At 58.7% G+C, this 27,021-nt stretch overlaps 14 protein-coding genes across 14 annotated transcripts; 6 read left to right on the top strand and 8 right to left on the bottom strand.

Annotated features, from left to right (window-relative positions):
- Positions 1-967: 967 nt before the first annotated feature.
- On the top strand, positions 968-2,944 carry PSEUBRA_003154 (3'-RNA ribose 2'-O-methyltransferase, Hen1; the record flags this gene model as incomplete). The annotated part of the gene is made up of 1 exon (XM_016436284.1): positions 968-2,944. One exon carries the CDS (start codon positions 968-970, stop codon positions 2,942-2,944), a length of 1,977 nt encoding a protein of 658 aa, XP_016292324.1.
- Positions 2,945-3,215: 271 nt separating this feature from the next.
- On the bottom strand, positions 3,216-5,339 carry PSEUBRA_003153 (YL1 nuclear, C-terminal; the record flags this gene model as incomplete). The annotated part of the gene is made up of 1 exon (XM_016436269.1): positions 3,216-5,339. The coding sequence occupies one exon, from the start codon at positions 5,337-5,339 to the stop codon at positions 3,216-3,218; it is 2,124 nt and encodes a 707-aa protein (XP_016292323.1).
- A 358-nt stretch (positions 5,340-5,697) lies between these two features.
- On the top strand, positions 5,698-6,243 carry PSEUBRA_003152 (mRNA splicing factor, Cwf18; the record flags this gene model as incomplete). The annotated part of the gene is made up of 1 exon (XM_016436288.1): positions 5,698-6,243. The coding sequence occupies one exon, from the start codon at positions 5,698-5,700 to the stop codon at positions 6,241-6,243; it is 546 nt and encodes a 181-aa protein (XP_016292322.1).
- A 291-nt stretch (positions 6,244-6,534) lies between these two features.
- PSEUBRA_003151 (Class II glutamine amidotransferase domain protein) lies at positions 6,535-8,328 on the bottom strand (the record flags this gene model as incomplete). Its single annotated transcript, XM_016436273.1, has 1 exon — positions 6,535-8,328. One exon carries the CDS (start codon positions 8,326-8,328, stop codon positions 6,535-6,537), a length of 1,794 nt encoding a protein of 597 aa, XP_016292321.1.
- Positions 8,329-9,544: 1,216 nt separating this feature from the next.
- On the top strand, positions 9,545-10,933 carry PSEUBRA_003150 (Peptidase M24, structural domain protein; the record flags this gene model as incomplete). The annotated part of the gene is made up of 1 exon (XM_016436287.1): positions 9,545-10,933. The coding sequence occupies one exon, from the start codon at positions 9,545-9,547 to the stop codon at positions 10,931-10,933; it is 1,389 nt and encodes a 462-aa protein (XP_016292320.1).
- Positions 10,934-11,079: 146 nt separating this feature from the next.
- PSEUBRA_003149 (Macro domain protein) lies at positions 11,080-11,742 on the bottom strand (the record flags this gene model as incomplete). Its single annotated transcript, XM_016436279.1, has 1 exon — positions 11,080-11,742. One exon carries the CDS (start codon positions 11,740-11,742, stop codon positions 11,080-11,082), a length of 663 nt encoding a protein of 220 aa, XP_016292319.1.
- A 338-nt stretch (positions 11,743-12,080) lies between these two features.
- Positions 12,081-12,533, top strand: PSEUBRA_003148 (Reactive oxygen species modulator 1; the record flags this gene model as incomplete). Its single annotated transcript, XM_016436293.1, has 2 exons — positions 12,081-12,141; positions 12,226-12,533. The coding sequence occupies 2 exons, from the start codon at positions 12,081-12,083 to the stop codon at positions 12,531-12,533; spliced, it is 369 nt and encodes a 122-aa protein (XP_016292318.1).
- A 281-nt stretch (positions 12,534-12,814) lies between these two features.
- Positions 12,815-14,392, bottom strand: PSEUBRA_003147 (Scramblase; the record flags this gene model as incomplete). Its single annotated transcript, XM_059465012.1, has 1 exon — positions 12,815-14,392. The coding sequence occupies one exon, from the start codon at positions 14,390-14,392 to the stop codon at positions 12,815-12,817; it is 1,578 nt and encodes a 525-aa protein (XP_059321364.1).
- Positions 14,393-15,080: 688 nt separating this feature from the next.
- Positions 15,081-15,554, bottom strand: PSEUBRA_003146 (Coiled-coil domain-containing protein 56; the record flags this gene model as incomplete). The annotated part of the gene is made up of 2 exons (XM_016436275.2): positions 15,081-15,182; positions 15,273-15,554. The coding sequence occupies 2 exons, from the start codon at positions 15,552-15,554 to the stop codon at positions 15,081-15,083; spliced, it is 384 nt and encodes a 127-aa protein (XP_016292317.2).
- Positions 15,555-16,142: 588 nt separating this feature from the next.
- PSEUBRA_003145 (Bromodomain protein) lies at positions 16,143-19,817 on the top strand (the record flags this gene model as incomplete). Its single annotated transcript, XM_016436283.1, has 1 exon — positions 16,143-19,817. One exon carries the CDS (start codon positions 16,143-16,145, stop codon positions 19,815-19,817), a length of 3,675 nt encoding a protein of 1,224 aa, XP_016292316.1.
- Positions 19,818-19,819: 2 nt separating this feature from the next.
- PSEUBRA_003144 (Vesicle transport protein, Use1) lies at positions 19,820-20,911 on the bottom strand (the record flags this gene model as incomplete). The annotated part of the gene is made up of 1 exon (XM_016436281.2): positions 19,820-20,911. The coding sequence occupies one exon, from the start codon at positions 20,909-20,911 to the stop codon at positions 19,820-19,822; it is 1,092 nt and encodes a 363-aa protein (XP_016292315.2).
- A 317-nt stretch (positions 20,912-21,228) lies between these two features.
- Positions 21,229-23,139, top strand: PSEUBRA_003143 (Anticodon-binding; the record flags this gene model as incomplete). Its single annotated transcript, XM_016436289.2, has 1 exon — positions 21,229-23,139. One exon carries the CDS (start codon positions 21,229-21,231, stop codon positions 23,137-23,139), a length of 1,911 nt encoding a protein of 636 aa, XP_016292314.2.
- Positions 23,140-23,460: 321 nt separating this feature from the next.
- Positions 23,461-23,999, bottom strand: PSEUBRA_003142 (Ubiquitin domain protein; the record flags this gene model as incomplete). Its single annotated transcript, XM_059465011.1, has 4 exons — positions 23,461-23,493; positions 23,600-23,654; positions 23,738-23,852; positions 23,966-23,999. The coding sequence occupies 4 exons, from the start codon at positions 23,997-23,999 to the stop codon at positions 23,461-23,463; spliced, it is 237 nt and encodes a 78-aa protein (XP_059321363.1).
- Positions 24,000-24,674: 675 nt separating this feature from the next.
- Positions 24,675-26,438, bottom strand: PSEUBRA_003141 (High mobility group box domain protein; the record flags this gene model as incomplete). Its single annotated transcript, XM_016436278.2, has 1 exon — positions 24,675-26,438. One exon carries the CDS (start codon positions 26,436-26,438, stop codon positions 24,675-24,677), a length of 1,764 nt encoding a protein of 587 aa, XP_016292313.2.
- Positions 26,439-27,021: the final 583 nt, after the last annotated feature.

The following is a 27,021-nucleotide window of genomic DNA, read 5'->3' as shown; positions in this document are numbered from 1 at the left end:
CGCAAGGATTCTGCGCCGCTGCCGACGCCACCAGCACCACCTTTGCAGCCGCTCGTCTTCCGTCTTGGGGCGCGTCAAGTACGTAATACGAAATGAATGCGGATGATGTGATGCAGCTCGTCCAACGCGATCGAGCTTGTCAATTTGAGCTTGTGCTTGCGCCCACCTTTTGCGAGCTAGGCGTGCTTCGCACTGTGTGCACATCTCATGTGATTTCACAAGGTGGATGCATGCGCTTCGCTTCCGAACCCAAAGATGTGATGTGATGGGAACAGAAAGAGGTGTGCATGTGAGACTGGTTCGGAAGGCGCCCGAATGGCTGACTTGGCACCGTGGTACACTGACTTTGTTTCTTCGAGCTTCATCTTCCCATCCGCCACCATCCTCTGATCGCCTTCCTGGCCCTTCGTCTTGCTCCGCTTGGGACAGCAGCTGTCTTGCTCTTGGATACGTTGCTGCGCAGCGCACAAATCTAGCTTTGGCAGCAGCCCCTTTCTTCCAGTCCCACCCTCCCCTCGAACAGTCAACGCCTTCAAAGCGTTGACTTGCCGCGAGCCTCTGCGCTCTCACTCTCTCTGATCGCTTCTAGGGCAGCCTCTACTGCCATTCGCATCTTCTCCGCCCCGAACACTTTAAAAGAACACCCTCGACCACCATCAAGCCCGTTAACAGACTCTGCGCTCTCTCGTTCTCTCCGCCTCTCCTTCAAAGAGCGGCTTGTAGCTCATCTTTGCGGAACAGCTGAGCACATCTGCTCGGAAGCGATCCGATCAAGAGGCGTTGCTCCTCTGTGTTCATTTGCACCACTTCGCAACATCCGATCCGAGGCCTCGAGCTCCGCACAGGTAATTGACAAGTCATCTAGGCAGCAGCATTTGAGGAGCATCCTCGCTTCTCAGGTGCTGTCACATCCCTTCCGGACTCGCTCAGCAAGCAATCAGACCTTGGATCTTCCGCGCCTATCGCAATGGTGGCCAAGATCTACTTTGATCCGCCTCTCTGGCTGCAGAGACAGTCGTGGGTGCTGGGCAAGCTCAGACAGGAGCGATCCGACTCGGTCGTCGACGTCGGCTGCTCCAATGGCGTGCTGCTCTCGGCTCTGATGCAGCCTGCTTTCCAGCTTGATCAGTTTCCCATCCAGCGCTTCCCAGCCCTCATCCGCCCCAGCAAGCCTTCGCGCAAAGAAGGTGCAGACGATGTGATCAGCGATGCCCTTCTCTCCTCACGCCACTGGATCTACAGTCCCAACGATATCGTCCTCTCTCGTTTGATCGGGATCGACGTCGAACGTAAGGTGCTTGAGAATGCCAAGGCCAGTCTCTCGGCTCACGGTCTCGCTCTGGCCAAGAACCGCCCTCGCTGGAAGTCGCTCGACGTGCGCCTCTTCCAAGGACCCGTCGAGACCGAAAACGAAACGCTCGACGACTACGACGCTTTTGTCGCAACCGAGATCATTGAGCATCTCGACGAGCCCGCCCTCCAGCAGTTCGCTCCCACCGTGTTTGGCAAATACCGCCCTCGCATCGTCCTTGTCACGACTCCCAACTATTGCTTCAACGACAACTTTGGCCAAGACCTCAAGACCCGCCCTGGCTTCCCCGATCCCACCGGACGCACCGACCGAGTCTTCCGACACGAGGACCACAAGTTCGAATTCACCCCTGCAGAATTCAAGCAGTGGTGCGATACCATCGCAGACGACTTTGGCTACGAGGTTCACATCGAAGGCGTAGGCTCCGGCATCTACAGGGTGCCCAAAGATCAGATGGATCCTCCCGTGCCTGCCGAGCAAGGCGCAAAGATCTGGCACGCCTCGCGACCTCGCACCAACTCTCATGCCGACGAAAAGCTTCGCTACGCAACGCAGAGCGCGTTCTTCGTCCGTCATTCCGCCAACGACATCGCGGCTGGGCGCCGTCAGCAAAATGACGACAGTGCCCACAATGGCTCTTCGCACCCCTTCTCGGACCGTTTCCTGCAGTCACGCTCCGTCCCCAAGCCACCCGTCGAGACTCGTGTGCACGACATCTTTGACGAAGCCATCAGCCGCGAGGGGGACGAGAACGAAGAGGACGGCGGCGAGCGTGGCAGATCCGGTCGACGTGCTCGCAGTCGACGCACCGAAAACCTGCCCTTCCTCAGCATTCCTTCTCCACAGACGCCCGTGCTGTCTTCTCTATCCACTGTCCCAAATCCGATCGTGGCTGACTTGCCTCAAAGCAGCGCTCCTCCTACCCCATTCACTGGCCACCAGCTGGTCTGGAGCCACCGCTACGATTGCTCCCTTCCTAGCGCGCAAGTGGCCGAAGCTTCCAAGCGCAAGATCCAGACGGCCGAGCCGCTGTCGGCGGACGAGATTTTGGTCACCACGGTGGAGAAGCAGCGTCAGTTGTACGTGCGTGGGCAGTGGCACGGCGACGACGGCGCCTCCTCCGAAGCTGGCATCGGCAAAGAAGCTGTAGCCAAGCTGTGGGATGTGTGGAGCGACGACGAAGTGCGAGCCGCCTGCGGTGGTCGTGTCGCCGTTCTGCTGGATGCCCTGCGACTCGTAGCTGCAGAGAGCGAAGCTGTGCAGGCCACAGCCGTCGCCAGTGGTCTCCCTACTAGTCCTCACTCGAGTGCAGCCGACCGACAGAGCACCGTCGTCGGCTCGGACGGCACGCACTGGGACCTGCGCGTCCAGACTGTCCGCCACAACAACGTCTCGAACACCGCCAGCTCGCCCGCACACGACTTTGTCGAGTCGGACCTCTTCCTCGTCTACACGCATCCGGACGTGGCACGCTGGCAGGCCTCGATCGACGAGGCGCGCAAGTGGGTCCCCCACGACATGGCGGCGTCATCGCGTTGGAGCAGCAATGGTCGCGGTTCCATCAGCGATGCTGCAGCCAGCCCGGTCCAACCCATGAAGAACGCATCCAGTCTCAATCCGTCCTGGGACTAGGCTGGGAAACACAAAAGCATACCGCTCGCAAGAGCTATCAAACCATCAAAAGCATACGCATACCAGCGCGGAGGTCAATGCAGACTCAAGGTTCACTTCTCGTGCCTCGCCTCTCCCCTATCATCTCTTCCTCGCATCCCTCATCCCTTTTCTCTCCTCCTCGATCTTCTCACGCATTATCCGTCACACCTCACATCTGTATTCGTAAGCACATCGCACACGCACACCCAACAAACGATCAAATGTGCCATCCGAAACTCCATTTCGCATGTCAAACATTACGAGCGCGGCGACCGGATCTGGTCGAACCTGCGGGCAGGGAGAGCGCGGCGGCGAGGACGCTCTTTTCGTCGCCCGGAGCGATGGCGTTGGTGAGGACGACGTCGAAGCCTGGTTTGCTCTTCTTCTTGGCCTCGTCTGGCTCGGTTGAAACTGTGTTGGAGGGGGTACTTGTTGCTTTTGAGGTCGGTGCTGCTTTTGATGGTGCTGGAGTCTTTGCTGGTGTAGCGACGGCTTTGGGAGCGGGTGCGGTTGAGCGGGCGGTATCCCAGACCTTCCCCGGTCCTTGTTCAGCCTCATCATCCAAATACACGCCCATTTCGATCGGCACAGCTCCCGCCTCCCTCCCCCTCCTCTCCTTCTTCTTTCCCTTCCCCTCGTCCTCGCCACGTCGCTCATAGTGTCCACCAGACCAAACAAACCCGCCCTCGAGCACCCGTGTAAGCACCTTGTACGCAAAACTGTTCGCAAAGGGAATACCCGTTCGTGGGTCCTTGTATACTGCTGGCAGCCCGGTGATAGGGCAAATTGACTGGCGGGGCTTCAACGGCCGATTGCGAGACGGAACAAAGGGGTAGGCAGACCAATCGACGTGCGAGCCGAGAAGCACGTTGAATTCGTCCAACCACGTAAAGTCGGGTGCGCGCTCGACGGTGAGGATCGTGCGCGACTGGAGTTCGTACCGCGACGAAGGGGCGGTGGTGGAAGAGGTGGACGGGGTAGTGGCGGTGTTCGTGGTGGTGCGTAGAAGGGCGGCTTGCTGACGCGCGGCGATGACGGGGTCCAGGGTCAGGGCGGCGTTTGTTGCAGATGCAAGTGCTGGCGTCGGAGCGAGTGAGGTCGGTTGCGTGGTGGAGGAAGAAGGTGGTGTAGTGGGCGGTGGTGGTGGTACAGACGGTGCTGCTGCGGCTGAGGGCATGGCTTCCGATGTCGTCGGATCGGCCTGCGTTGTGATCGTGCCGGCCCCCTCTGCTGGCTTGGACGCATCGGCCATGGTCGCATCGACATCGATGCTCCTCGATGCCTCCTTCGCTTCTGCATCCGCAGATGCTTCTGGTCGTTTCGGCAGTGTGACCGTCCCGTTAGGCTCCGTAATCCCTGACCTGTCGGCGTCGTCCTGTGTGGTGTGCGCCTCGATCGACGCCGACCGAACATATGACGCTGCTGCCGGATGCGCCGTGGTGTCTTCTGCTGTCGATGCCCTCGCACTCTCTCCTTCCGCACCTGCCTTCGTCTCGCTCCGCTGCTCCTTGTCCTCTGCCTTCGGAAGCTCCTCCACCACCTTGGTCTTCAACCCAACGCTGACCCACCTTACAAACGGCCCCGTGATCCTCTCCTTCCTCTGCCTCTGCTTTGCCCTCCGCTCCTCCTCCTGCTCCAAGAACCTTCTCAGACTCTCCCTGTTCTCCTCTTCCACCTCCAACGCCTCTGCGATGAGCGCATCCTGTGTCAACGTCGCCTTCTTCTTGACCACGGGTCTTGCCGGTAGTGCTGCTCTACGCTGACTCGCCTCTTCCAGCCGCGATTCGACTTCGAGCTTGCTCTGCACGGTTGCGGATCGTGCCGAGGTTCGTCTCCTTCCCCCACTCACCTGGGACGAGCTTGGCGATGGTTGGTCTGGCGCGAAGCTGATACGCCTCCTTTTGACCTCTTTGCTCCCCTCCCCTGCGGTCTCTGGTGCAGGTCTTCTCGCCGGGCGCTGCACTGGCGCAGCAGGCCGCCTCACGACACCCACCGCCCTCGCCGCCGCCCTCCGTTTCGACTTCTCCGCCTTCTCCTGCGCCTCGATCTCCCTCTCCCCTTCGCTCTCATCTGCGGCAGCACGCGCATCGTCATCGCTATCCCGATCAAAGTCGCTATCGACAATATCCACACCGTCTTCGTTCTCGTTCGCTTCAAAGTCGATATCGTTCTCGACCTCGGCAAAGATTTCGTCCTTGTCGAGTTCTTGGTCGAGCAAGGCTTTGAGTCGGTTGCCTGCCGTACTGCGCTTGGAGCGCGAGGTGACCATGAGGTTGGCAGACGAGGAGGACTCGAAGCGCTCGATGCGGTAGGTGGAGGGTGGGGTTGGGGTGGGGGAGCGGGAGGGCCCCGCGACGGGCGAGGATCGAGACATGGTTGCGACTGGATCAAGTGCGAAGGTGTCGTGTGATGGTGTGTGGCAGCTCGGCCCGCGTTGTTGAGCTGGTCAGCGACGCAGCATGTGATCGATGGATGCTGTGAGGCAGCGAGCTGACGGTTCTGGTCGGTGTTGAGGCCTGTGCGTTGAGAGTGAGATGAGGATGTGGTGGCCAGTAAGAGTGGAAAGTGGTGCTGAGCAAGGACCCTGAAGCCTGCGACGAGCTTCATGTCCGAAATCCGAACGCCTCGAATTTGGCATGCCTGACCGCTTCAACCTTCAACCTTCTTTCCAACCTTCTTACCATCTGCGTCTTCTCTCCAGTCCACAGCCACCATCCTGGCCATCCGCCGCCATGTCACTGGAAGCCTTCTCTGCAGCGCGCAAGCAGAAGCTCGACCTGCTGCGCCAAAGACGTGCAGCCGAGCAGGCCGGCACCACCCTCCCCGACGATGCATCCCTCCTCATCAAACGTCACTTCCGCAACTACGACCCCATCACGGGGCAGATGAAACGCTTCACATCCGCACGCGACCTTCCTGACACCGTCGAAAAGGACGTCGATGGCCTACAGCAGCAGACAATAGCCCAAGACGAGCTGAGAAGGCAAGAAGACCTCGACCTCGACAACATCGCCCCCAAACGACCCAATTGGGATCTCAAACGGGATCTCGAAAAGAGGTTGAAGAAGCTGGAGAGGAGAGATAAAGAGGCAGTGATCCTGCTGATCAGACAGAGGATACAAGCCCAGCAAAGGGCGGCGGGCTTGGATGCGAATGCTGATCGAAACGAGGAGAATGTCACGGGGCTGACCGCCGAGATTGCTGCTTCGGCAACGGCCGACTTGGGTCAAGGCAGCTCGGATCTTTCAGAAGAGGAAAGCGGAAGCGATGGAGAGTAGAGCACTTTCGACAACTGCTCGCACACGGCATCCACATGTATACCTCTGATCCACGCGGCGTCGCTCCGTGCCTCTGTACCAACATCGCACTTGTATTTGTATCGCTCCATCATACCAGCATGACCTCAAAGCTCTCGCCCCGCTTGCGCGCTCTGCAGTGGACACACACGCAGACACTTTGCCCCCAAGACGAAACCGTAACCGAATCAGATTCTGAGTAGAAGTGCAGTAAAGAGACATGCTTTTTGGATTATACTTATCAACAAAGCCGACGAGCCACGTTTCTTTTGATCAACGAGTCCAGCTGTTGAACAGCCCAATGTCGTCTGCGCCGTTCATGGGCCCGGAGCAGCCGACGTTCTGCTGCTTCTCTTCCTCCTCGACCTCCTCGTCGGTGAGGCGTCGTTTCCTGTTGCCGTTCGCGTGGCCGTTGAGCAGGGCGGCCGTGGCGTCCGACGGATGCTTATCGTCGTTCGCCACACTCGACGCCGAAGGGCTGGCACGGCTCGCATACAACTTCTTTTGGCTCTCTGCGATAACCGGGATCTTGCCTGCTGCCTTCTTGGCCTTGGCGTTCTCACTGCGGAGGTGCTCAAGATGCGCAATGTACTCGGCATCGACACCGCCAGTGACGTACTGGCCGTCGAATACGGAGCAGTCAAAGTGCTTGAGTTCCGGGTTGAACTGCTGCACCGAGTCGATGAGGTCCTCGAGCGTCTGGTAGATGACCAGATCGGCCTGGATGTATTCGGCGACCTGCTCGACACTGCGCCCGTAAGCGACGAGCTCCTGGCGCGAGGGCATGTCGATACCGTACACATTCGAGTAGCGGATGGGCGGCGCACACGAGGCCATGATGACCTTCTTGGCTCCCGCATCGCGCGCCATCTGAATGATCTCTTTTGAAGTGGTTCCTCGGACAATCGAGTCGTCGACGATGAGGACGTTCTTGTTGTTGAACTCGAGCGCCATGGCATTGAGCTTGCGGCGGACGTTCTTGCGACGCACGCTCTGGCCGGGCATGATGAAGGTGCGGCCGACGTAACGGTTCTTGATGAAACCTTCACGGTAGGGTACGCCGAGGTTCTGGGCCAGCTGAAGCGCGGCCACACGCGAGGTATCTGGGACGGGGATGACGACGTCCACGTTTACCCCGGTGGACTGGAGCTGACGACGGACCTCGTCGGCGAGCTTGTCACCCATGGCCATGCGCGAACGGTAGACCGAGACACCGTCCATGACACTGTCAGGACGAGCAAAGTAGACGTACTCAAAGATGTCGGGAGAGAAAGAGAATGCATCTGGCGAGTCGGCAGGAGGCGTGAGGATGCGGCGCGAGACAGCGTGCTTTGTGATGATGACCGCCTCACCGGCCTTGATGTCCTCGAAGTCCTCGAAACCAAGCGCATCGCAGACGACCGACTCGGAGGTAAAGCAGTAGTCTCGACCGTGGCCCTCGAGCTGCTCGCACTGAGCGGCGGACGAGGGACGCGAGCACATGCCGAGAGGTCGGATACCATTGGGGTCACGGAAGGCGATGATACCGAAACCGGCAAGCATGGCGCAGCAGGTGTAGCCACCCTTGCACTGCTTCATGAGATCCCGAATAGCAGTGAAGATGTCCTCCTCGTTGATACGAAACTTGCCCGTCTTTTGCAAGTTGTTGGCAAAGACGTTGAGAAGCACCTCGGAATCCGAGTCGGTGTTGATGTGTCGGTGAGCATCGGCATCGAGGAAGCGACGGAGCTCGTCGGTGTTGATGAGGTTACCGTTGTGAGCGAAAGTGATGCCGTAGGGCGAGTTGACGTAGAAAGGCTGGGCCTCGCTGTGAGCAGAGGAGCCAGCGGTGGGGTATCGAACGTGGCCTACGCCCATGCTGCCCTGGAGACGGGCGATGGCGTTGACGTCAAAGACGTCGCGGACCATGCCGTTAGCCTTGGTCTGGTGGAAACGACCCTTGTCACCGCAAGTGACGATACCAGCAGCATCTTGACCACGATGCTGGAGGAGGGAGAGCGCCTCGTTGATCTCGGGCGCAGCGGACTGATCGGCCGAAGCCAAGAGGAGAGCGGTGATTCCACACATGATTGAGGTCGTCGGTAGTGGTGTACGCGACGCACGCTGTGTGTTCTCGAGATGAGAAAGGTGGGAATGAAGAGCGAAGGAGGAAGCGACGCTGGTAAGTGGTGAGGTGGATACCTAAAGGAGAGGAAGCAAGAAGCAGCGATGAGGTCGTGACAATGTTGGCTGCCTGCCAGCTGCTGCGCCAAAGTTGACCGATGGCTGCTCGTCGCTCTCTGCGCAAGACTTTTAGCTTTGCTTCAGGGTCTCTCTGTCTGTCTGTCTGTCTGTCTGTCTGTGTGAGCGAGCGTGGTAAGGCATCGGTCACAGACTCCTCAGCTTTCGGCTTTGGGCCGATCGTCCCTCTGCTCTCTGCTCTCTCTACACGTTGTGACTGCGCCTCTCTCAAGGTCTGGTGGGCAAAGGTGGGCAAAAGAAAAATCACACGGCAAAAGGATCTTTCCGAAATTTACGAGTCGACGACCCTGACTCTGAGAAGAAACAAAAAATTTAGCTCGTCGCGTTTTCCCACCTTCACGGCCCGTTTCCGCTGCGTGGGAACAGACGCTGTTCTCAGAAGGCGAGCTCTGTGATCTTGGCTGAGTGAGCTGCTCACTGCTCACCAAGCTGAGCTCGCTCCATCCAAAGAACCTTGCGACAGGCGTGAGAATGAAATGTCATTTGCTTGCTGCGTGGTGACTGCAAAGCATCGAAGCGGGGCCAACCAGTCAGCTCTCACGGCGAAGTTGTGCCGAAAGGGTTGCAGGTCACCGAAAAAGTTCGTTTGCTGCATCGCCTTAAATCTGTCAGGGTCCAGACGTCCATCGGGTCGATGTAGGTCTAGCCGCCCGAGACAGCTTTGACCAAATTTTGAGCTTTGCCTAGACTGCAGAAAGTCATCATGGCTTGCTGCGCTTCGGTGCTCGAAAAAAGGGTCGCTTGACGGCCTCTTCTTTAAATTTTGCGCTGCGCAGCGAGGCACAGACACTACTCGGTTGAAGGTCAAGCTCAGTTTGATTGAATTGCAGATTTGCTTCCACACCTTCCACCCCCTGCAAGCCACCCGTCGGCATCATCCTCTCTCTACTTCATCCACACCACAGCACCGAGCGCAGACTTCCGTCCTCGGAGCGCGCAGATCAAGCGCTCCTCACACCACCTTCGTTCCTTTCGCGGACCCGACTCACCCCGGAGCAACACAGAACCCAAGGCATCTCGCACACTCTCTCCCGCAGGCAAGATGACCGCTGCCACCGCCGCTTCCAACGGCAGCGCCGCCTCTGTCGACAAGGTCGCCGACAAGCTCGCACAAACCAACCTCCCCGCCTCGAACGGTACCAACGGCACCAACGGCCACGCAAACGGTGACAACAACGACGACGAAGGCGACGATGATGATGACGACGAGGAGGAGGAGGACGGAGAGGCTGGTGCAGCCGGCGCCAACGGCGCAGCAAAGAAGAAGAAGAAGAACAAAAAGAAGAAGAAGAAGTCCAAGGCCAAGCTCACTCAGACCGTGCCTCCTCGTGTTGGTCTGACAAAGATCTTCACCAATGGCAAGTACCCCGTCGGCGAGATTCAGCAGTACGACACCTCCAAGTTCAGCGAGGAGAGGAAAAGAGTCACCGACGAGGAACTTCGCGAGCGAGAGAGGCTTGTTCAGCAGGAGGAAGGCTTCGACTACAACATCATTCGTCGAGCTGGTGAGGTGCACAGGCAAGTGCGTCAATACGCCCAGAGTGCCATCAAACCCGGCATGTCCATGATCGAGATCGCCGAGCTTGTCGAGGATAATACCCGTGCGCTCGTCGAGGCGGAAGGCTTCGAGTCCGGTATCGGCTTCCCCACGGGTGTTTCGCTCAACGACTGCGCTGCCCACTACACACCCAACGCGGGTGACAAGCGAGTGCTCCAGGCGACAGACGTCCTCAAGGTCGATTTCGGTGTTCACGTCAAGGGCCGCATCGTCGACTCTGCTTTCACGCTCACCTTCCAACCCACTTGGGACCCTTTGCTGGCTGCGGTCAAGGCGGCCACCAACGCAGGTGTCAAGGCGGCCGGTATCGACGCTCGTCTCGGCGAGATTGGTGGCTCGATCCAAGAAGTCATGGAGTCGCACGAATTCGAGGCCGAGGGCAAGACCCACCAGGTCAAGTGCGTTCAGAACCTCAACGGCCACAGCATCGAGCGCTACTCGATCCACGGCGGCAAGTCGGTCCCCATCGTCAACATGCCCGACCTCGACGTCAAGATGGAGGAAGGCGAGTACTACGCCATCGAGACGTTCGGCTCGACCGGTCGAGGATACGTCATTGACCAGGGCGAGTGCTCGCATTACGCACGCAAGAAGAACCTACCCAAGTCGATTCCGATTCGCGTCCACTCGGCACACAGCCTGCTTCACACCATCAACAAGCACTTTGACTCGCTCCCCTTCTGCAGGCGATACCTCGACCGCGTCGGCGAGAAGAACTACTTGCTCGGGCTCAAGCACCTCGTCTCGCTCGGCATCGTTCAGGACTACCCACCGCTGTGCGATGTTGCAGGGGCTATGACCGCACAGTACGAACACACGATCTTGTTGCGACCGACGTGCAAGGAGGTCGTTTCGCGAGGAACCGACTACTGATTCGTATGCAAAACACATCCCTGTATTATCGATATCGCAATATCTCAGCCATTCACAGGTCACTGTTTTCCGTTGCATGGTTTCTGCTTCTGCTCTCTTCTGGCACAATGGATGAGATCCCACCCCTTCGGTATTGCGCTTCAGCGTCACGCCTCAGCGTACTTCTCGAACACGTCCTGTGGCGGAAAGACTGTGGGAGCCAGCTCGGTGTACTTATCATAATCCTTCTGCGAAAAGCAACAGAGAATGATCCTCTCAACATTCTTGCTATTCCCATTCTCCAGCCAGCAACCGATCTCGTCCAGTGCGGCGGTGGCAGCTTTGTCGAACGGGTATCCGTAGACGCCCGTTGAGATGCTTGGGAAAGCGACGCTTCTCGCGCCAACCCGCTTTGCCTCTTCCAGACTGTTCCGATATGCGCTCCTTAGCAGCTTTTCGCTCTCCTCGTGCTTGCTGGATTTATACACGGGTCCAACGGTGTGGATCACATGTTTCGCTGGGAGGTTGTAGCCCTTCGTAGTTTTTGCAGAGCCGGTATCGCAGCCGTTGAGCGTACGGCATTCCTTGAGCAAATCGGGACCGGCAGCGCGATGGATGGCGCCATCGACACCTCCACCTCCGAGGAGCGAGTTGTTGGCCGCATTGACGATCGCATCGATGGAAAGGGAGGTGATGTCGCCGCAGTGCAGAGAGAGGAGGTGGGCAAAGGGGTAGATGGACGAGGCGAGCGTGGAGGGCGACGGTGCGGCGATGGTGGACGACGCGTAGAGCGAGGCCAGCGTCGGGATTGCTGAGAGCTTCGTGGCCATGACGGACGATATCGCTGAGTCTCAGATGGCTTGCTAAAGTCGGAGAATGTGATCGCTTCTGCGAAAGGCTACAACAGCAAAGCAAGGATGGTGTTGGTCGGGGTTGCAGGGTGGTCAAGGCACAGCTGCAGGTGGAGGTTTGACACTTTTTTGCACAGGCCTGGGGAAGGCGATCTGACACATTTTTTTTCTTTCGGTGGCCGGGGAAAGATCGGAGCCGTTTTTAGAGCTTTCGCCTGTCAAAGCCTTCTTCCTCCTGTCTAACCTCGTCAACGTCTGCAACACGACAGCAAACTCCATCGCACCACCTCACACACACCCCATATAAAAATAGCAGGATGCCTCCTCCGCCGCAGATGCAAGGGATGCCAGGCGGCGAGCCGACGGTCTTCCAGAAAAGTACGTGCTCGAATCTCTTCCCCCCCTCATCCTTGCTCCTCATCCACTGACCCCCTCTCTTTCCCTTTCTTTGGAATGCTGCAGTCAAAATGGGCGCCATGACAGGCACACTGGTCGGCCTGACGATCGGCTTCATCGGTGGCGGCATTCAGATCCTCCGTGCGGGACCTGGACCAAGAGGCGCACTCGGCACGCTCTCCCAGTTCATGCTCAGCTCCGCAGCGACGTTTGGGTTCTTCATGTCGATCGGAACCGTGTTGAGGACAGAAGGGATCGAGGCAAATCCGTACCTGACGCCTATGCAGAGAGCGGTGGCGTTGAGACAGCAGGAGGAGCTGATGAGCAGGGCGAGAGGGGGACGGGTCGAGGTGGAGGAGCGAAAGCGGGCATGATGGCGGGGGACTGTCAGTGAAGACTTAGGAGCGAAGGAGAACTCGCCTCACAGCACCCAACGTGTGAAAACTATCGACATCGGATACTGTCGACATCGTAGCAACAAGATTGATGGTCGACAGACGCTTGACCAACACAAGCATGCTGCACAAGCATGATGCCCAACAGCGCAGCTCATCAGATCAGACCGGAGCGCCAACTGTGAAATTTGCCAAAGCAGAGAGGTGACGTTGCGTTCGTTTCGGCGTCATGAATGGCCATCACACATTCACCACCACCGTCACTCATCGCCAAAGAAGCCGCCCCAGCCACCACCACCACCGTCACTATCACCTCCACCACCGCCCCAGCCTCCCCAGAAGCTCTCTTCCTGTTGTGGCTGCGTGTCTCCAGCACCGGCCCAGGGGTCGGATCTTCCTTCGCCCCACACCTCCCCTCCGCCCTGCTGTTGCTGTTCTGAGCTCCACCACGGGCTTTCGTTCTGCTGTTGCGGGGGAGGCATTGGATCCTGCCCGTAGTCGTTCGGATTTGAAGGTGGCTGACCAAGCCTGCCGTCCTCGCTCATGCCCGAGTCAGATGCGCCGTATGGATAGTCCATTCCGTTTCCAATCGCTCCTCCCGCGACACCTGTTCCAAAGCCGCCGTCTCCGGCAGCGGGGTTCTGCGGAACGTTCTCGTTATTCGGCCCGCCTTGTGGTGTTTCCGCCGGCTGTCCTCCTCCACCCATGCCGGGCATCATCATCCAAGGGAACATGCCTCCTCCTCCGTGCATGCCTTCAGAGTGGCGACTGAAATAGTCAAAGTCGATGCTGACTGCCGTGGCAAGTGCGACGGTCCGCTCGTCGAGTGTCAGCGCGCGTGTACCGTGGCTCTCGACCAGCTCCATGCCTTCCGCAATTCCGGTCTGCTTGTTCTGAGGCCCATCTGAGGCGGCTGAAGCGGCAAGTCGAGCGTCTGTCATCGCTGTCTCGCCGACCGAGTCGAAGCGCAACACGTACTGGCCTGTGTCGGTGAAGATCTCCCTCCCAAGGCCTCTGAAATTGCGATCGATGGCACCGACGAGCTTACCGTCTGCGTCTTGCATGAGGAAGGCCCAGCTGAGCAACGGTGCGTCGATGCCGGCAAACTGCACAAAGCTCTCTCCCTCCTCCCCACGTCTCTTGAGGAAAAGCTCGTACTTCCGTCTGTACAAATGCCACCGCTGCTGCACCTCCCCAATCAGCTCCAGATCCTTATCCTGCGGGGCGCCGTACCCAGCCGGATAATCCTCCCTCACCGCATAAATGTGCGCTGTGGAATTGATCCACGTGAACGGCCTGCGAATCATGAGCACTGGCTTGCCCTGTGTATCCATCACTGTGGCACGAAAGGGTCGGTGCGTCCGCAGGAGCTGTCGTTGCAACGCACCGCCAAGCAGACCCTGCTCCTCCTCGGCAAGGTAGCCCACCAGCTCGCCGGATGGGGCGTGGATGGAATACTTGTTGGCCTGCTCAAAGCCAAGGAAGATGTTCATCATCTCGATCTCGCGTGTGACGACCAGGGCCGATTGGGTAAGCAAGCGGGTTGCGCCAAAGAAGGAGGGAGAGGAGGACTGGAGCACGTCCTGAGGCGCATCGGGGACGATGGCGGGGACGTGCACGGCTGGATCGGTGGGTACTGGCGGCGATGCTGATGAAGGGTCGGTTGAAGACTCCGTGGTCTGAGCCACGGGCTCGGCAGCGGGCTTGGCATGCTGTGTCGGTGCTGGAGCGTGAGAAGTGGTCTGCCCCGAAGCATGGTGAGGCGTGTGAGACGCAGCAGACGCTCTGCTGGGGCCGCGATGATTCCTCGAGATCGTGTAGCGAGAGCCTCTGCCCATTCGCGACGATGCTGTAGCTGTAGTCGTGGATATTGTCCTTGATGATGAGGCTGCGTGTGGCAGCACCAGCGACCGTGGTGACGCCGATCCGGACGCAGTCGCACGTTGAGGGGCTGTGGTTCGCCGCGCGAGGTGGCGCTCGGCCACGCCTGCAAATGCTCTCGCGCCCGTCATCGTCAGCGTGTGCTTGACGTCGCAAGTAGTCAAGCGCCGTGTGTTCAGCGTCAGGTGTGGACGGTGCGGTCGGAACAAAGGGAAGCCTTATGTGTCACGACGCTCATCAGCTTGCTGAGCAGCTGTCAAAAGTGGAGGTTACCAGCCCGCTTTTTTTCGGAACGCGGCTAAGCCTTCTGCAAACCACCGCCGACAACAGACCATCTGTGGGAACGCACTCAGCTCTCGAGGGCTGGCGCATCGCTAGCACATTCGAAGGAGGCCAAGACAGGAGCGTGTATAGCTTAACAGCTGTACCTCTATCAAGTTGCGGCTCTTCAGGATCACTCAGATTCCGAAAAAAGTGGTAGTCGGAGCCAGCAGAGCCTGAGATAATCGTGTCGAAGGGAGGCTGGCCGTCCAACTCTCCGGCGAACGGGTGCGCCACCTTTGTCAAGTCAGCCCAGGAAATATTTCAGCTTGTCGTAGTGGTAGAAGAGTGGAGATGTGTGTATTCCTGCATGCGCTTCTGGTATCATACTTTGTGCTTGTGGTCCGACTCGGTGGTAACAGGTGCCGAGTCCGTTGCAGTGGGTGCCCTGATCTCGGCCAAATCTGAGAAGTCGTCTTGCTTCACCTGTGGTTGTAGTTGAAGTTGAAAGGAGAGCAGCAAATGTGGTGTCAGCGATTGCTTCGTGAGGGCGCACGTGACGGTGGGAGTACTTACCTTTGAGATCGAGTAGAAGTAGACGCTCGTGGCGAAGCCCATGATCAGCGAGCCAGTGAGGATGTTTCGTACGCGATAGGGCTTGCGTGCACGCTTGAGGCCTTCCGAGATGCCATAGCCGTCAGGGTGGTACGTCGCATGTGTTGAACGAGGAGGGACGGTTGAGCGGGTTGCCGAGCCGTAGGATGGGCCGCTGCCAGCTTGGGTCGAGTTGTACCTTGCCGCCATGATTGTGCGGGAGGCGGAGCCGGAGGCCGTCCTGAAAAACGGAAGGGACGGCATGCTTGTGTGTTGTGCTTGGTGCTGTTGAAGTGTTGGTGGTGAGTATGGTGTCAGTGGCGAGCAGAGGTAAGGGCAACTCTGAGCTCAGAAGCCTCTCAAAAAAGGCTCAGGCGGTGCTGACCGGGACCCGGCGCAAATTTCCAAGCTGTATGCAGCTCGACCCTAACACATGAGAAAATTGGGTCTGTAACTGCAACGCGAGAAAGAAGGGTCCTGCACGCGCTGAAACCAACGCACTCCGCCAAAATGCTCAGTCAACCAGCAGCATACCAGCATGGACCATCATCACTGACAGCAGCTACCTTCCTTACAACCCACCTCACCAGCAGCCCCTTCGACACTCTTTCGTCCACGCCAGCTACCGCGCTTATCTCACGGTAGCTATTGACGCTCATTCATTGCATACACACACACGCCGACCAGGCCGAACCACCATCAGTCACGACCTTGAGCGCCTCACCGGTCGCCAAACGCGACTAACTAGCGCAACCCCGTCCTTCCAGCAACGCAATGCATCGTCCCACAGCGATCGTCTCATAGTATTAGGCTAGGCGGGTCAGCGACTCGCTTTCCCTTTGACTGGCAGCCATGCCGGGCATTCCTTCCCAACCCAACAATATACCCTTGGCCTCCTCACTTCCTAAGGTCAGCTTTCGCAAAGTGCCACCAGATGAAGCGCTCATTTTTCACATACCACCAGGCATCATCGAGCCTCATGCTCTTCCTTTCGGCTACAATGACAGCTCAAATTACGATAAGCCAGACCACTACATTCGCTACCTTGAGCCCATCGAGGGCGATCTCAAAAAGCAGGTCGAATATGACATGGATGAGCAGGATCAAGAGTGGCTCGACGCTCTCAACCACGACAGGCGCAGTCAGGGACTCGATAGCATCTCGTACGAGGTCTTCGAGATCATCCTTGATCAGCTAGAGAAAGAATGGTTCGACCTGATGAACCGGGTCCCGCCCAAAGCGAGGCATGGAGCGGGCGCAGACGCGGCAGCTGACGGTGCTGATGCCGACGAGGAAGACTCGGAAGATGGCGAAGACAGCAAGTGCGCCATCTGCGATGATGGAGAATGCGAAAACTCGAATGCCATCGTCTTCTGCGACGGATGCAATCTCGCCGTCCACCAGGATTGCTACGGCATTCCCTACATCCCTGAAGGCCAGTGGCTCTGTCGCAAATGCACCGTCTCACCTGACCGTGCCGTATCGTGCATCCTTTGTCCGCACGAGGGCGGCGCTTTCAAGCAAACTACCACTGGCAAATGGGCTCATCTTCTCTGCGCCATGTGGATTCCAGAGACGGGCGTCAGCAATCCCGTCTACATGGAGCCCATCGACAGCGTGGAGCGAATCCCGAAAGCGAGGTGGAAGCTGCAGTGCTACCTGTGCAGATACAGAATGGGCGCCTGCATTCAGTGCGACAATCGCTCCTGCTTCACTGCCTTCCACGTCACTTGCGCTCGCAAAGCAGGGCTTCTCTTTCGCACGGAGCGCACCCGCGTCTCACATCATCTTTACGAGGATTCGGACGGCAGCGATGACGAGGGGCCCGAGGTGCTGCGAGCCTGCTGTCACAGGCACATGCCCCCCGAGATGCGCGACCAATTCAAAGTCGACTTTGGTCGACAAGGGGCCCTCGATGACGAGCGGTCCGAGACCTCCTATCGTGCATCGCCTCTTGTTTCTTCACGCGCACGCGAAATGTCCGTCGAGTCAGGCATCGGAGCGCCGTTAATCTCGGTCAGCCGCCGTAGCTCCATGGTCGGCAGCCATGACGGGGCATCGTCCGCTGCCGACCCGAAGAGCACCTCCAAGTCGGCCCGTGCCTACAAGAAGAGCTTCAAGGCGGGACCTCCGCTCGTTCCCGCTTACATTGCCAACCGCGTGCTCGAGTACATCACCAAATTACACCTGCGCAAGAAGGCAACCGCATTGCAGCTCATCGCCCGCTATTGGTCCTTGAAACGCGAGGCCCGCCGGGGTGCGCCGCTCCTCAAACGGCTCCACCTCGAGCCCTGGACTGCCTCCACGAACAACAAAGAGCAGACCGACGCTCAAAAGGCCAAGAAGCTCCACTTTCTCCGAAGCATTCGAGGAGACCTCGAGCGTGTGCGCATGCTCGTCGAACAGGTCCGCAAACGCGAGAAGGAGAAGCTGCGCCAAGCACAAGAGATCCGCAATTCGCTCGTGGAGCCCGTGCTCTTTCCCTTTCATACCGACCTTCGTGCCGCTATTGCAAAGTTCGAAGCTGCTGACAGATTCGGCTACTTTGCATTGCCCGTCTCCAAGATCGACGTGCCTGACTACTACGATATCATCAGAGAGCCTATGGACTGGGCGACCATCAAGGACAAGATCCACCTCAAAGTGTACGACACGGTCGGAGAGATGCGCGAGGACGTGCTCAAGATTGCTACCAACTCCATGACCTACAACAAGCCGGATACCCCTTACCACAAGGCCGCCACCAAGATCCTCAAGATGATACCCGAGGTCTTTGCCGAGTTGCAAGCAATCGAGACGTCGCATCTCCGTGTGCACGAGCACAGAATGGTCGAACAGCGGCAGACAGAGCCGCCGATGGAAGACGACGTGGCCGAAGGTGATGAAGCAGCCTCGCTGACGATGCAAAATTCACCTTCGGTTGACGCCGAGACTCGTCGTCAGCTGCTCGAGTTGGGCCTCGAGCCCCCATCAGACCTGATCTCTCTGCTCCGAGACTATCGTGCGATGGAAGATGAAGAGGAGCTGGATATCAGGCAGCAAGCGTACGGTACGCATCCGATGCCGTCGAGTGTGCCCATCAAGGCTGAAGAGGAGGGACAAGGCGAGAATGAAGTAGGCCAGCACTCGAAGCGGAGGGGCCTCACGCCGGTACTCAACCTGATGGACGACTTCGTTCGCGAAGTGTACGTTCCACCGCCTCCGCCTGCGCCGCCGGCTCGAGTGTCACCTGTGTCCTCGTCCAAGAATCAGAAGGCTGCTAAGGCCCCGGCAACCGCGGGAACCGCAGAGGACGCGGCGCCGAAGGTACCACGGAAGCGCAAAGCATCGAACACGGAGCCTCCGGCCCCGATTGAAAGGAGAAGCACGCGTCGGTCCATCGCTCTGGAGGCAGAATCCGAAAAGGCGCAGGACCCGGCCACAGAAGCCGTCCCTGCGACGCCAGCGCGCAACAAACGCCTCCGATCGCAGAGCTCAGCCAAGCCAGCATCCACCGAAAATGCAGGTACGCAGAGTGCCAAGAAGCCAGAAGCAGCTTCCATGACCAGATCGGCGTCGCAAATGTCAGCAGAAGCGCAAGAAGGCGTCCAGGTCAACGGAGACGTTGGCGCACACGATTCGTTCCTGCTCTTCAATTCCGGATGGGTGCTTCCAGAGGGCTCCAAGCGTCATCGCAATGCTGCAGCCAGACCGGAGATGATCGGCCAGCGTCCACGCAAGATCTCTGCGCCTGAATCGCCGGCACCCATGGACCTCAGCCAGATCTCTGAGCAGGTAGCCGCCGCCGCGATGACACCTCAGCAGCGTCCACGATCGCGCACCGTTCCGTCGTCAAGCCGGCAGGTTGACACCACGCCAGCAGTCGGGACTAGTAGACGCCGGAGCAGCGGTCGCAGAGCATCTGTGGCGAAGCCCGAACCGGAGGACGATCAGAAGGCGGAAACGGCAGCCAGCTCCCCGCTCACTTCGGAGGATGAAGGTGAGAAGCACGCCGGCACTTCCGCGCAAGGAAGGCAGACCAGATCAAAGCGCACTGTCAAGAGGGAGAACAGCCAAGTCTCCGAAGGTCCTTCAGAAGCTGCCGCCAGCGAGACACCCAGCTCTCTACGACGCAGCGCACGCACCCGCACCGTCTCTGCCGACCGCTCTGTATCGCCCGCAACCTCGAGTCGACAACGCTCCACATCAGCATTGCCGCTCGATTTTATTACCAACCCACCGGGGGAGGGCACGCGGGTGTGGGCCAAAATGGAGAGATTCCCGCACCATCCCGGCATCGTCATCACCGACCGCTCAAAACTACCTCGCGAATTGCTCAAATATCAGTCAAACGATGCACGGGTTGCCATCAAGTTCTTCGGCAAGCAAACCACCTGGGGATGGGTGGCGGCCGACAAACTCGCTCCTCTGCTCATCGACGACCGGGTGGACGAAAAGTATCTCAAGCTGGCCTCCAAAAAGTCCCACTCGAAGGGGCAGGCGAAACTGGTCCGGGAAGCGTACGACGAGGCACGATCCAAGATGTGATGTTAGGTCAAACGAATGAGTAAGAACATGATCATCCAGCTAACGACGACGACGAGGATGGCGGAGAGGGTGAACCAGCCCATGCCACGAGCTTTTTTCGAGTAGACGCCGAGTCGTCCCCGTGTGCGTGTCATGAGGTCGAGATTTTGGCCGAGATCGGTGCCGGCTTTCTCGAGGAGGAGACGATCGCGCTCGAGAGAGTCGGCGAAGGCGACCGAGTTGGATTTGAGAACGGAAGCCATGCGGAGGAGTTCGGAGGAGAGCGCCTCGTGGGTCGCGCGGTCCGATTGGAGGATTGTTTCGCTCGCTGAGGTCGTGGTTGGTGCGGTGCTGGTGCTGGGAGCGGGCTGTTTGGCTTGGTTGGCTTTAAGCGATCGGTTGTACTGTTCCATGTCGTCCTCGTCCTCGTGCGGAGGTTGCGGTTTGAGCCCGGCGAGAGGGGTGGTGTCTTTGGTGGATGCAACGTGGATGTCCGGATCGGTGAGGACCGATTCTGCGCCCGAGCCCTCATCATCGTGAGAAGAGTCGGTGTGGTTGTCACCGTCGTCCGCATCGATAGCGGCGAGCGTTCGCTGTTTCCAATACTCGTATCCTTTCCTTGTGCCTCTCGTAGGGCCGGCGTTCGACGGCGCAGCGACCGCGGGCTGAGACCCCACAGGAGCAGTGAATACATCCCTCGAGCCCTGTCCACCTGACACGGACAGCATTCTCAGGATCGAGTCGACGATCTCGACGTCCTGCTGCGTCCTCATCAGTGCTGCCTCGCACGCTTTCCTATCTCCTGCGCTTGACGATGCCTGCCGAAGCTGGTGAGACACCTCGCGAAGCTGCGTCAGAAGCGTCGTGGTGGACCAGAAGAGCTGTGGATCATCAGGGCGGCTGCTTATGTCGTCGGATGATACCTGTGCGTGGACTGCATCGACACGAGATGCAAGAGCGGCGCTGCGTTGGAGGAGCGCGTTGAGGTCGGGAGGTGGGGCGGCGCGCGAGGAGGAGGCGGTGGGTAGGCGAGTGAGGTATTGCTGAAATTGGTGTCGTGCGCTTGCTGACAGTTGCGCGTCCGCTAGCGGTGAGGCTGAGGAGTTTGTCGACATTATGAACAGCACCAGAGAACGGGGGCTTGGTGGTAGGGAAGAGAAGCTGAACGAGGGGGGTGTCGAGGTGTCGAGATGTCGAGGTGGAGCTGTTACTTTTGAGAGCACAGACCTCGGGACTCGGCGCTTTTGGAGAAGATGTTAGAGCGAAAAATCACGTGCAATTGACGCAGCGCACACTCAAAATGTCAAAAAGGGCTCTTTTGCGGTCTGACTCGGCTAGCTTTCTTCTATCTTTCTCGATGCTCCATACCCTCATCTTCTCATCATCGCAAGACTACACATAAAACCTCGATCGTCATCACCACCGTCCTTTGATGTCTCTCTTGCGGTCCTGCATCCGACCTTCGACTTACCCACTCGGCTCCCTCGCATCTGCGCTTGCGTCCCGAAAAGCACCCGCACTTCGCCCACAGCCTCGCTTCTTCTCCAACAAGCAAGTGTCCGACGAGCAACTCCTCAAATACCTGCGATCCGGCTCAGCACCTTCAGCAGAGATGTCCGACGCCGATCAGCAAAAGATCGCCTCGCTGCAGGCCGAGAGGGCCGAGCAGGACTCGAAAGTGCAGCAGCTCCGCGCTTCCAACACAGACCAGACGACGCTCAAGGCCGAGATCGGCAAGCTGAAGAAGCTCGAGGCGCAGCTCGCCGCGCTCGGTCTCGGCTCTTCCAAGGCGGGCTCCTCCAAACAAGAGGTCAAGTTCACGCTCAAGACGCCCAAGGGAACGCGCGACTGGGAGCCGCTCGCCATGTCGCTTCGCAAGCGCATCTTTTCGACCATCGAAGAGGTCTTTTCCGCCCACGGCGCTGTGACCATCGACACGCCCGTGTTTGAGCTCAAAGAGATCCTCTCCGGCAAGTATGGCGAGGACTCGAAGCTCATCTACGACCTGCAGGATCAGGGTGGTGAGCTGTGCTCGCTCCGCTACGATCTCACCGTCCCCTTTGCGAGGTTCGTCGCCATGAACCAGTCCGAATACGGCAACGTCAAACGATACCACATTGCCAAGGTCTACCGTCGCGATCAACCAGCGATGAGCAAAGGTCGCTTCCGCGAATTCTACCAGTGCGATATCGACATTGCGGGCGTGTACGATCCCATGGTGCCCGATTCCGAGGTGCTGTGCATCCTCGTCGAAGCACTCGACGCCCTGGGCATGGAGGGCTTCACCATCAAGATCAACCACAGGAAGATCCTCGATGGCATCTTTGACATCTGCGGCGTCCCCGCCGACAAGATCCGCACCATCAGCTCGGCCGTCGACAAGCTGGACAAGAGCCCCTGGTCCGAAGTGCGTCGGGAGATGACCGTCGACAAGGGCCTGGCCGAGGACGTGGCCGACAAGATCGGCGAGTATGTCAAACTCAAAGGTGGACGAGACCTGTTGGAGAAGTTGAAGACGGACGCGACGATGATGGGACACAAGACGGCGAGTGCGGGAGTGAAGGATATGGAGCTGTTGTTTGACTACCTGGATGTGTATGGTATTGCGGATCGGATGAGTTTCGACCTGAGCCTTGCGCGCGGGTTGGACTACTATACGGGACTCATCTACGAGGCTGTCACGTCGGCATCTGCGCCTCCTGGGTTCACGGGCGAGCCTACCGCCGGTGGCGCGGACAAGACCCTCAAAAAGAAGAAGAAGGGGGGCGACGACGACGAGGTGGACGAATCCACCGTTGGCGTCGGCTCCATCGCCGCCGGCGGTCGATACGATAACCTGGTCGGCATGTTTTCCGGTTCCAAAAAGCCCGATGCAGTCCCCTGCGTCGGCGTCTCGATCGGCGTCGAGCGCGTCTTTGCCATCATGATGCAACGTCTTCGCGAAAAGGAAGCCGCCAACCAACGCACCATCCGTGCTAAGGACACCGACGTCTACGTCATGTCCATCGGCGGCGAGGGGTTGCTCAAGGAACGCATGCAGGTGAGCAAGATGCTCTGGGACGCAGGCATCAAGGCCGAGTTCATGCACAAGGCCAAACCCAAGCTGCCGGCGCAGTTCGGCGTGGTGGACAAGGAGGGCATTCCGTTTGCGGTGATTCTGGCGCCCAACGAGTGGAATGGCGAGACCAGGGAGGTTAGAGTCAAGCAGCAGAAGGGCAAGGAGTCGGATGAGGGACAGGGCCAGGGTGAGGTGGTCAGGTTGGACGGGTTGGTCGAGTATTTGAAGGGCCTCGGTGCGGGTAAGGGCGCTGTGGCGCTGAAGGAGAGGGAGAGCATCATCTAGGCTCGCACGTCGAGCTTTCAGAGGAAACATGTTGAAAGATGACGAGGAAAACATGTTGAAAGATGACGAGTCGAGCGAGATGTGTGTGCTGATGGAGGTGTGCGAAGCGATTGTAGGTCGACTGATCTGAGTGAAGTGCCTGCTAATCCCTCGCTGGGAGCTGCAACTCATTTCGTCTGTGGCTCACCCCTGTCGGACACATCGACGTGCTTATTGAGCAAGACGAAGTGCTTCGAGTAGAAAAGACGCTAGTTGTATGGGCTGAAGCTATGGGTACAAGGCGGTCAATGCAGGATGAGGGGGAGCTCCATTCCGCGGCGTCTAGAGGGAACCTCCACGGAGTGCGAGCACCAGCTGTACGACAAATACGATTCTCAAGTGTGTCAGCATACCGTCCCCGCCTTTCCGCAGCACATTTCGTCCCAGGGCTTGAACGGGGGTTTGAAGGGTCACCACTCACATGCAAAACACTGCCGCCTTCGACGCCGAAGTCCTTGGCCGTCTTTTCGTCGTGCCTGTTTTTGCGCGGCATCCAAATCCGCAGAATGTCAGCTATGCCTATACCATCGAATCAAGTGAAAGGGGAAATGGGACGCACATCTGCTTGCCGCCAAAGATGAGGCGCTGCTGGGCTGGTGGGATGCCCTCCTTCTCCTCGACGCGCTCCTTGATGCGCTGGATCTTGTCCGTCTGCTCGATGTCCAGCTCGATCTCTGTTGCGGCGCCGGGAAGTGATGAGGCCACGTTACGAGTCAGACGATGCGGGAAGATATGGACAGTCAGGAAGGGCAGGTGAGAAGGCCGATCAACGAAGCGAGGAACTTACCCTTGCCCGTGAGCGTCTTTACTTTGATCAACATGGCGGCGGGCGATACGTGTGCTGCTAGATCTTGACGCTTCTGCCTGTACTTGACTCCTTGTGTTGGGTTGGGAAAGAGTCGCTTAACGTGGTCAGCCCGGCAGCGGCGTTGAATCGTATCGTCGAAGAGGTGATGAAAGCGAGAAGAAAGGGTCCTCCGACTCAGCGCGCACGAACCCAAAATGTGGAGCTCTCCGCCATTAACTTAATTCGCCCAAACTCAATCTCGCTCTAACAAATGCCCGAGAAAAAAAGGCTTCGGCGAAATCGGCCATTGTGGGTTCGGGGTTAAGCCTCTTTCTCCGCGTGACATCGAGCGAACGTGGCTTTGGGGGGCTTAGGGTTCGAAGCTGGGTGCGCAACAGCTCGCGTGCCTGTGTGTCGCCCGAACGCGAACAGCAGCGTCGCCATGCGAAGCCATTCCTCCCCTTTTCCCCCCCGGCCATTACGTTGCGTCGCCACGCGAAACCCTCATGTTCAAATCCCCTTTTGCGACGACTGAGCCGTTTCCCCTTTCCCTTCACACTTTCAGTTGCGGCGTCGCATTTGAAACTTGTTTTTGGTGCTGCATGTATGTGCGTAGTATTGGCCCAAGCTGTGCGTGTTTTTGTTCGCAAGGGGAGCTTTGTCTGCATTGTTCTCTCCTTGCTTGTGACGGGGAGAGGTGGAGTGGGGTTTAGGGCATCTGGAGGCGGCGATGCGGGTCGAACGAGTCTGGCAGACCATCGCTGCCCGTGTTGACAGCCAGACCGCTGGCGGCGTTGGGGTCGGACCTCGACTCGCCGAAGCTGGATGGGTTGAATCGGGAGGGAAGCGGCGGCGGTGGGGGATGGTTGGTCAGCGGATTGGGGCGGAAGCTGCCCCCTGCGTTCGCGAGCTCGTTGAGGTTGAGGCCGCTCGAGTCGAGGTGGTCGATGGAATGGTGGAGGTGTTGGGAGGGAACGGAGGGGCGTTGAGGCGAGGGAACCGCCAACAGCGACGCGCCGCCCATGGGGTTCGAGCCCAACAGCGAGGTCGAGCCGAGCCTAGCAGGGCCGAGACCAGCATAGCCCGCTCCACTGCGCGCATTGTCCCCGTACGCACTGCCGGAGGACCCGCTGAGCGCATCCGAGTCCGGCCAGTGACTGCCCGCGTACGCGTGCGACGCCGACGAAGCTTCGCCAAACACCTCGGTCGTGCGCGAACCCGGCCGCTCGCCGTACGGATGCATGCGCGAGCTCGTGTACGAAAACAGGTGGTCGTTCGAAGCCATGTTGCCGAGCGCAGACCGTCCGTAGTTGTTGGTCGCCACCTCCCTTCGATCGCCGCCGAAGTTGGGCTTGCGATCGCGTCCCGCCGGGTCGTGGAAGCTAGGCATTCCCTGACTGGCCACCATGCGTTGCGGCTCGCCTCCCTTTCGATCGAACGAAGACGACGAGCTGCCCTCGGCACCATCGTGCTCCTGCTGGCCCCCACAGAATCCGCCGTAGACGCGCTTCTTGAGCTCGTGGCTCTCCGACGACTGCTGTCTCGCACTGCTACTCTGCGCCGCCGAAGTGCTCGACTTGGACTTGCCCTTCTTCTTGGGTCGATATCGGTAGGAGGGATACATGCGTTGGTGCGCCAGCTTCTTTTCGTCCGCCAACGCCTCAAATTCCTGCTTGACCGTCACCGATTCGTTCTGCCACATGTGCGAGATGATGCGCGAGATCTCGGCCTGGGATTTGGGCTTCTCGGCCGCACCGGAGCGCGATTGCGAGTCGCGCGTTTGTTGAATCTCGCGGAACTTCTGCGACCGGTATAGGATCCAGGCGTTGGGAGGTCGTGGCGTGTGTGGTTCTTCGGTCTCGGCTCGAGTCTGCGATTTGCGCTGCGCATCGAGCGAGACCGGCGCGTGACCCGTCGGATGGTGATGCAGCCCGTAAGCTGATGGGCCCATGTGCATGCCCAGAGGCTGCGTATTGGTCAGATCGCCCGGTATCGGCATGCCCAGCTGATGGTGCTGAGCGCCCTGTTGCTGTTGCTGCGGCGGCGGCGGCGGCTGATGCTGCTGATGTTGGTGCTGCTGATGGTGATGGTGGTGAGGGTACGTCTGCGAAGAGTGACCGAGGTGCGGCGAGTGACCGAGATGCGGTGAGGCGTGCGAATACGGCGCGTAGTGCGTCTGATGGTGAGGGAGCGTGGTGTTGCCGCCCGCAAATCCATAGGAGCCGTTATTCGGATGCTGATTGGGTATGTTGAGCGGAGACGACGTGTTTCCACCTACCGCTGTCTGATCGTACGATGCCGTCGAGAAAAGTGGCGACCCATCGGCATATGTTTGAGACCGTCCGAAAGCTTCGGGCTGCGGTGCTGCGACCGCGACACCATCGTAGTCAGAACGGCTCTGGCCTGTCCCTCTGTCATCGTACTGGCCGGCACGAGAGGGACCGGAGCCAAGGCCGTAGCCCTGTTGTGCCATCGTGCGGGGGAGTGAAGCCGCGCCTCGTGAGATCTGACGAGTCGACAATGTTACAGAGAGGAGACGCCAAGGTGCAAATACGGTTCCGTGGATCCACCATGAATAGTTGTGACAAAGGAACGAAGCGATTGTCAGCGTGCTGCTCATTTTGAGATCCTGAAACAAACGATGCTGCGCAGAAAGGGCCTCTGCAGGAGATGGTACGGCGTCTTAAAGTGGAACATCACCGGCGAATCAGGATTGGCGGGAGTCGGCACATAGAGCACAGTCGAGGTCGAGAGCATTCGGAGAAAGAATGCATGCTCGGCGCGCAGATTCATCTCTCCGCCGCTTTCAGAACAATGACAGAAGCCCATTGTGCTCGAAAGAAGCGGAGAACAGCTTCGGGCAGGGAAGGAAAGGAACGGAAGGCCAACTTACGGAGTCCAGAGTGCTTCTAGCGGAGCGGGATACTTTGTGAGGCCTGCTGGTGTTTCGGGGTGTTCGGGACGATATAAAGGGACAGCACGAAAATAGGAAGGCGGAGGGAGGATGGAGAGGGGTTTCGTTCAGCACATTGCGCTTTCGCTGAAGCATTTGGGGA

The sequence above is a fragment of the Kalmanozyma brasiliensis genome (genome assembly GCF_000497045.1).
Source record: "Kalmanozyma brasiliensis GHG001 unplaced genomic scaffold PSEUBRA_SCAF20, whole genome shotgun sequence".
In the NCBI taxonomy this organism is placed as follows: Eukaryota; Fungi; Basidiomycota; class Ustilaginomycetes; order Ustilaginales; genus Kalmanozyma; species Kalmanozyma brasiliensis.
The sequence above is the reverse complement of the archived record's forward strand: the minus strand, read 5'-3'. Positions and strand labels throughout refer to the sequence as shown.